The 8523-nt window shown below is 36.6% G+C and overlaps 2 protein-coding genes and 1 pseudogene across 2 annotated transcripts; 1 reads left to right on the top strand and 2 right to left on the bottom strand.

Annotated features, from left to right (window-relative positions):
* Nucleotides 1-16: 16 nt before the first annotated feature.
* Nucleotides 17-4092, bottom strand: LOC135715671 (rRNA N6-adenosine-methyltransferase Mettl5-like). Its single transcript, XM_065238834.1, has 3 exons — nt 3739-4092; nt 344-567; nt 17-269 (listed from the first exon to the last, which is right to left on the bottom strand). The coding sequence occupies exons 1-3, from the start codon at nt 4000-4002 to the stop codon at nt 119-121; spliced, it is 639 nt and encodes a 212-aa protein (XP_065094906.1). The 5' UTR covers nt 4003-4092; the 3' UTR covers nt 17-118.
* Nucleotides 4002-4505, bottom strand: LOC135715674 (SOSS complex subunit C homolog). Its single transcript, XM_065238837.1, has 3 exons — nt 4478-4505; nt 4293-4411; nt 4002-4229 (listed from the first exon to the last, which is right to left on the bottom strand). Exons 1-3 carry the CDS (start codon nt 4503-4505, stop codon nt 4002-4004), a joined length of 375 nt encoding a protein of 124 aa, XP_065094909.1.
* Nucleotides 4506-6262: 1757 nt separating this feature from the next.
* On the top strand, nt 6263-7969 carry LOC135715669 (uncharacterized; annotated as a pseudogene).
* The last annotated feature ends 554 nt before the right edge of the window (nt 7970-8523 follow it).

Genomic DNA, 8523 nt, shown 5'->3' with positions numbered 1-8523 from the left:
ATGACCAACCTTTTTTCTCGAGAATCAACGATGTTTTGTTTTATTACAAAGCAATCTTGTTGTTTTATTAGTAATTGCATGCAAAAAAGATTATAAAATAATTGCAATGTTTTCAATGCTATTTACTCATTTCAAACCGCCATAAATCTACAGCGATATCCACACTTGAACGTTTGTGAAACTTATAAGTCTGAGGAAGGTTGTATTTCAATTCTGCAACAACGTTGGCTTTAACGTTCCATTCAATAGCTTTTTTCTTTATGTGTTCTCTAAAAATACAATAATACAAGTGTTAGAAAAGATTTCGGAAAGCTTTGTTTTTTTTTTGTTTTAGGTAACTTACCTAGTGGACGTTTTGTGAAGTGAATATACTCTATGTTTAGCAAGTGCAAGGCCAATACGAAGGAATTTCATATCAATACCACTGTTTTGCTTTGTTCCAAATGGTGGATTCATAAGTACCGTGTCGAACTTGCGGTCAAAATCAATCCCCTCCATTCCTAGTACATCCCACTGCACACAATCTACGTTGTCTAGTTCGAATCCTTCAATGTTACTCTTGAAAATCTTCGAGAGAGAAAGATAGAGAGAGATAAATTTATTTTAGAAAACGCTTAACGAACCGATTGTATTCTCCTATAGGGCATCGTTGATCTCTCCTTTGTGTCGATTGCCTTATATACGAAAGCATGAAATAAATAAAAGCTGTCTTGCATTGACCAAAGAGTGAACAATGGACCAGACAACGGAAAAAGAGTTACACGTGCTGGAGGAAAATGTGCCTAAGTAACACAAATTCATAGAATTATGTTGAGTAACTGATATAACCAGAAAGGTTATATGAACTGTTATAGAACATATGTGTTGCTTGGGTGGTCGAAATGGACGCGACTACCCCGACGGCCGAGGAGAGTAGTTGAGAACAAACAACTGAAACCGACGTTCAGAAACAGTAGCAAAAACGGAAGTGGCGAGCACGGGCGAGATTCGCTAAGTCGCCGCCTAGGAAGAAAAACTAGTAATAATATGTATTTTGAATACAATTTTTGTTTTTATTCCATGTTACTTAGCTCCGTTGAGTTGCTTTCACGACATTTGAGCCTACCAAATAAACGAAATGAAAAAAAAAACTTTCCCCAAACTCTGAATATACCTAGGGTGCGACACATCTAAATCACAATTTTAGATGGTCGAAAAATCTCACGCCTGCGAATCTATCTACTAGAAATCTTTTTTCATCTCTTGCATCTAATTCCATCTACTCGCATCGCTCTCCACTTTTTTTACAGTAACAAAATCTTCATCAATCTTCTTGCTATCTACTAAAACTTTTTTTTTAGGTCTATGAAGAGGGTTTAGAAGTTAGTTTAGAAGGACTTTCAAAACTTTGCACCTTATGAATAGAAAAAAAAGAAACAGATTCAACAACTCCAATAAACTTATTTTACCAAATTACCTGATTAGCGACAAAATTCCCTGATGATTCCAGAATTTTCCAGGACTTTTAAAATTCCAGATTTTACAGGTTGTTTCAGGGAGTTAGTTGCCTGTCTTGGTTTCTGAAGTTCCGCTTACCCCGGGATTCCTCAAGGTTTTAGGAAAGTTTAGTTTTCGAAAAGCAATATATTGCCACTCATGACCATCATGGGTTTAATCCCAACCTCTCCGTCAGGACTCTTAAAATTCATGATCACTAAACAAAATGAATGTGTTCTTTCGATAGCCGGCTATCGAGAGATTAAATAAACAACAAATAAACAATACATACTTTTGGTTGCATCGCCAACTTGAGGTGAATCCTAACCGAATACCCTACCCAACCCTCCAACTCCGTAGCACTTATGAGGGTGTCGCTAAGTCGGTGGCCTATCGTTAAGTAAGTACTACATCAACATTTCCTTCCCTATCCCTAGTTATGGTAAAGATGGGAATAGCGACGGTCATGCTTCTGTTACTCTTGTTTAGATTGGAACCAATGTTTACTCCCCAGCATTATTCCTGAAAGTAGTCTAACTGAGAATTTCAGAAGAGACGTGAGTGTCGCTAGTATCAAATCTACGAAGTATATCATAACAACGCTAACGCTAACGCAATATATTGCCACTCATGACCTATCCCAAGTAACATTGTAAGCTTTATAGAGGTTTTATAACATTCTACAAGTCCAAATCATGTTCTACAGAACCCTCATAAAACCAAACTTGTTACTTGGGATATTAAGATGGATGAATATTCGTTGCACTTTTCACTATTCATTGAACTTAAAGTCCAATGAATTTATCCAGCAACCAATTCACTTTTTTAAATAGCTGAGTAAATTAGATGAGAATTATTAATAATTATAAGAATCTAGAAATAAAAATACAATAAAATCATTTGTATAGTAATTATTATTAACAAAATGAATCAGAAACTTGCTGAGCGACGTATTTTTAATAGTTGATATGTCCACTTGAATAAAATCGATAGTTGAAAAATCAATCATAACAATGGTTTCATTTTATTTGAAAGCTTTCCGTAAAATCCGCGCCACAGAGCTATTAAAACGTCCAGCAAAGTCCACACCAAACGCAAATTCCGCGCCAGCTGTAACAACCCTGTCACTGGGAAATGTTAAAGTGAGCTCAAACAAAATGTACTGCGGCTGGTACTGAGTGAAAAAAAAATTATTAAGACAGAGCAACCAATTTTTGGAACGAGCAAAAAGGTGTATTCTATTTCGTACGCTGGAATAGCAGGGTTATTTGAAAATTTAATAGAAAATTCCCCTATTGGAACAGCCTAAGAATGTTCTAGCGCTACTATGGGCTTTTTATGTATATAAAGCACACATTTTCCGTGTTTGGTTGTTTACATTCAGCTGCTGCTTGATGTTTTATCTATTCTAATTGATAGAAATGTTCAAAACTGAGTGTAACTATTGTCGGCAGCCTCTTTTTCTTCGGCAATCTTTCCATTTGATCTGCTTATTAATCTACTGCTGTATTATCGGCAACTCGAAATCAGCAGCATTTTGTAGTGCGTGTTTCATTTCAAGAAATAACTGTAAAAATGCGTTTGCTCAGCCCTAAAACCCTTATCAGATTGAAGCTGCAAGTTTAAGGAATCCGTTGAATACATTCAGAAAAAAGAGAAAAAACAGTTAAATTACCGTATAAATTTTTGTTGCCGAAAACAGTCAATGGGTGCCGAAGCCTACATTTACGCTGTTTGTAAAGTAACAGGAAATTTAGTGTAATCATAGTAAATGTATCAATCAAGGTTGCAAAGACTCATTTCAGCTAAAACAATGTTTTTCTAAATTATGAAATAATTAGATGCCATGATCAAATTTTGAATTGGTAGGATACAAGAAGAGGTTGCAAAGAATGTGTTTGACATATTAAACCTGTTTATTTCACTTCATGAGAGTCACAATCAGCGATTTTTCACAAACTCACTCACTCACTCACTCACTCACTCAGCGATCAGCAAATCGCTGATTGTGGCTCATAGAAAGCAAAATTTACAGGTTTTATGTTTCCAACGCATACTTTGTAACCTCTTCTTGTAAGTTACAAGTAAAACATGCCATCATACCATCTTTTGGTTTTATTATTCCGAAAAACATTATTTTAGCTGAAATGAGTCTTTGCAACCTTGGTATCAATTAATATTTTCCAGGAACGCTACTGCTAGTCAGACAAAAATCACTATGTATGTAACTATCATTGACATAAATAATCTTTATCAACTCACCTCAATCGCATCCGAATCGATTTCAACGCCGACAACGTGTGCAGCACCGAGTAGCGATGCTCCCACGCTCAACATACCAGCCCCGCATCCCAAATCAAGGACCAATTTGTTTTCCAAATCGTCATAGTTGGTCTGAATCGTGTACAGCATGTGACTCGCTATGTGGGACGGAGTAATGTACTGTTCCAACGTTACTTTAGGATTCTCGAAACCGTCAACCGTTTGCAGAAATTCCTCAAACTTTTTCAACTTCAAACATGCCATTATTTACTTCCGCTTGATGCAGCGGCACCTCCTGAGCCAGTACCAGCCGCAGGTGTGTTATCGAATCGGGGTAATACGGGAATAATACTATTCCCGAACAGCGAGTCTTGTGGAATGAAAAACCCGTACGACTGACTGAGAGCTTGATTCCACACTGCCTTGGTCGTTGCGTTGATAGAATTATCCGCTGGTGGATTAGACTGAGATTGACTGGTTGCTTGAATATACTAAGAGAAAGGATGATATCATCAAAGCTACATAAAACGTGTTTGTTCTCGAGAGTAACTTACCTGCGGAATCGTGAGACCAGCTGGAGTAGTGCTGATATTCGGAGTCACTGGACTCACGCCCTTCTGCAAGAGTTGCTTTTTGATTTGGATATCTTCCAGAATCTTTTTGGTAACGTCAGCTACGTGTGATGGAAATTAAATTTGTAACATTACTGATCACCTAAACGGGACCCAGCAATTCTTACCTTGCGCATTTGATGATGGGAAAGCCATTAAAGATAAACTTGTTTTGCTTGGGAGTAAGCAGTTGGGTATGTATTGTGTGTTCAATTAGCACCTGTGGTTGGATGAGGATGAATGTTGATTGCGAATCGAACAGGAGAACCAAGAGAACCCGTAGAACTCATAGACAACTACTTAGCAATATAAAATCTGCTGTTAAGCGTTGCGTTGCGCGACAACTATAGATAGCACAGTAGCAAAGATTTAAAACATCTATGATTTTTCATTGATCTTACCAACAGGATAGTGTTTTACAAAAAAAAATATAATTCAATAGCATAGATGCAATTAGGTACTGCATTATAAATTTTACGAACAGGAAAAATAGACTGGTAAACAAACAGTTATAAAATAGCGATGTCAATTATACAAGGTCTGGCCCAACCGGCTTATTGGTATTAGTGAAATGTGAAAATAATATTAAATTTATTAAATTTTAATAAATTTAATGTCTAGTGGTGTCGTATTTCATCGCAATGTTTATCTTTTTACACGAAACAGCTGTTTTCTGTGACGACACGTCTGCTAATCGCAGTATGGAATGTTGTGCTGCCGTGACATCGGCATTCGCTTGCTCAGCAATGTTTACAACATTTTTGCTTCTAACACTAGCAAGCTGCCTGTTGTTCCAGACCTTGTATGATTGACATCGATAAAATAGCACTTAACAAATCTTTGACAGCCAAACTGTCCGTTTTACACTGTAACTTTAAGATAATCATTAATGAGTAAATTGAACATGGGTTCAATGGAAATCCGAAATACTCATTTTACACTGATAAAAATAGTGTAGTACCACATACCATACACAGAAAAAAAAGTTGTTGAATATTACATCCAAACTGCTGCAACCAGGTCAATCCATCAGTTGTGTAATATAACCATAGAGGTAACTCTAAGACCACTGGGTCCCGAAGAAAATCATTATTATTTTTGGCTCACTCAGTACCAGAACAACGGTCCCAAGCAGTCCCAAGCTATTTCACTCACCCCTGCATGTTCTGCATGAATCCACACACCCCTGATGTTATCTGTCAAACTTTCATAGCGAATCAAAACAAACATAGTGTAGTAATAGAATTTCAACTAGAATAGGGTACGTTAATCGTTTGCTTGGGACCAATAGGCTACTAAAGTGGTGAGCCAATTTAAAATCGTTAGTTTCGTATTGATTGTTGATATAACGTTGTACGATGTACATCGATTTTGCGAACAAAATTACATCCATTGATGTAATACTGTATCTGCTTTTTGCTATTACATCATCATTTCATACATCAGCTTGAATTACATTAGGTCGTATGAATAAAAGCGTTTACTTTACTTTCCCCGTAAGAAAAGCACGGGAAAGTAAAGTAAACTCTTTTTATTCATACGGCCCATTGATCGATATTACATTTTTTTTTTTGCTGTGTAGAAACGTGTTTAATTATACCACGCCAGTTCATAGTAAAATCTATCAAAATTTATTTCAAAACGACTATGATTTCCGAGATGATTTCAACAAAATTACTATGCTCCCCTTAAAATTAATAACATTCATGGTTAAAATAATAACTTCAAATTTACCATGTTGCCATCTGCATATAGTAATATCAACAGAAATAATGTTCAATGGAAAAATAAAGTGATTACTATTTCATAGCGAACCATGGTAACTGCAGATTCTTGCATAACCACCATTTTGAAAAAAAGAGCAGTTGACAAGTACACATCAGCGGAAGCTGTTGTTTTTTAAGTTGGAGCTAATGGCAGACGAAAAAGTGGAAATAATTATTGACGATATGATTGCTGATGTGGAGCTCATCAACGGTAAGAATACATAAATATAAACATAGCGTATTATAAATTCAATGGATATTTATTTTGGGCTTAGAGGCAGATGAAATACCGGAGCTCCGGAATCTTTTGGTAGAGGATTGGGATCTGGATCCCACTGTTTATGCCATCCTAATTAGTAAGTTGAAACAATTATTCGATTGACTATTTATAACATGCACAATTGCAGACCACGGAATAACCTTGTCGTATTTGAAAGACCTTGACGAAAAGGCATTGAACGATGTGTTTTCGGTAATAAAATGGACCGGACACAAACATTCGCTACGTTCTAAGCTGGAACATTGGGATGAAAGCGTATTATTTCGACCACCTTCCATCAACCAGCTGAACGAACCAACTCCGTCGAGTTCTCAACAGGAAAACGTCTACAATACTCAGCCAGGACCTTTCAAACGCAAATTGCTCCCTACAGCTGTGACAAACAATTTGTTTCTCGACATATTGCAGAGAAACGAAAAGGGAAAATAGTCACCCAACACTACAAAGCTAATCACAGGCTAGATGTTGAGCACAAGCGCTTTTTGGCCCATACTGTAGTCGACTACTATATTGCCAACGATAATTACTTCAACCTTGCTGACATGGAACGTTTCGCACAATAGATTGCTGCGCGATTCCCACCTGAAATAGCTGTAATTTTTCAGCTGTTTATCACGGTTATACATATTCTAATATTTCGGTTATTTCAGGAAACCTACTAGAACCCGCGTGACTTCACAGCCAATAAGATGCACCCTTCAGGACTATTATACGACAGATTCCACAACAGAAACAAAAAATCACTCATAAGCCGGCGAGCAACAATTATTGATCACTGGAAAGAGTGTAAGGCAAAGGTATCCAATCTTTCATCAGACGGTGAGTTGCTAAGCTAGGTATGAAATATCGTTTTATTAAAACAATTCCCAAATTGATTAATTCTAATTTGCTTAAATTATCACGCATCGCGCGTGACGTCCACTCTAGCTGCACCCTAATTGAGGGTATTTTTTTATATCTGGGATGTTCATTAAAAACAAACAGATAACATTTCAAAAGGTCCTATCTGCATTGATCAATTCTCTTCATCGACTTTCTCTTTCGTCAATAACTCAGCTGCAAAACCTTTCACTGTTGTATTTGACGTTTTGGACGCGAGATAAGAACCTCCTTTATCAAACTATGTGGTAGAATTAGCGCAAAATCTGTTTGCATAACAGTGGTTATGAAAAGAGAAAGTTGATGAAGAGAATCGATCAAAGCAGATAGGACCATTTGAAATGTTCATCGAGATACTATCAACATTGACGTTTGAAAGCAGTGTTGTAATGTAATCAGTAAAACATTGTTTTATTTATACAGAAATTGAGGGACTATCATCAGACAAAAACTGGCTAAGAAATAATCTTGATCCGTTTGACGAAATTCAACAACGGTGGAAACAGTCTACTTTGATTCGCTTGAAAAGCATACTGCATGAAACGGACGTTAACAAGTCAAATATTCTTAATGATTGGCCTTGCAGACCGAAACGGTTATTTACTGGTAACTTTAGAAGCAAATTTAATTGGAGATTTTAATAACAAAAAGTTTAACAAAATGTTTAAAACTTCTTTATTTTGGTTTTCAGATAGATACTGATTTTGAATACATTTATGGAAAGACGAGCAACTCCAACAAGCTTTACGATACCTGGGATCTCTTTCTTGTAGTGTTTCGAAAGTATATTAACATATGCAATCTAAGAGATCATTATTCTCTTCAGCTGCTGGAGTACCTGGCCAGGGATTCTCTTGCTGACGGTAAGAGCACTCTATCTTATTTGTTAACAAAATTAACTTCATGTTATTTGAAACATATGACAGAGAGTAACGCGCAATTCCCCAATATCCGGCCCAAAATTTACCCCAAAATAAACGTACTGATGTATAGTTTTTTTTTTTTTCATTGTTGCTATTTTTTGGAAGCTCAACTATAGAAACTTGCAATATACATATAGGGGAAACAGCCCTATTGTTGCGGTACGTTAGCCTATTGTTGTGTGGCTTCTAACGCTGTTCCCCTCGAGGTTTCCCCTATACATCGATTTTATTTTCGTTCGTTGAAAAAAATTTCACTCTAAGAAAATAAGTGGCTACCCTAAATCAGTTTCATGTGCTTTATTTAAGAGTATTGTTATGCTCTAGGG

This window comes from Ochlerotatus camptorhynchus, unplaced genomic scaffold (assembly GCF_037179485.1).
Source record: "Ochlerotatus camptorhynchus isolate MF236.1 unplaced genomic scaffold, CSIRO-AGI_Acam_v1.1 ptg000989l, whole genome shotgun sequence".
Lineage (NCBI taxonomy): Eukaryota > Metazoa > Arthropoda > Insecta > Diptera > Culicidae > Ochlerotatus > Ochlerotatus camptorhynchus.
Note: the sequence above shows the minus strand (reverse complement) of the source record. Positions and strands in the feature narration are given on the sequence as shown.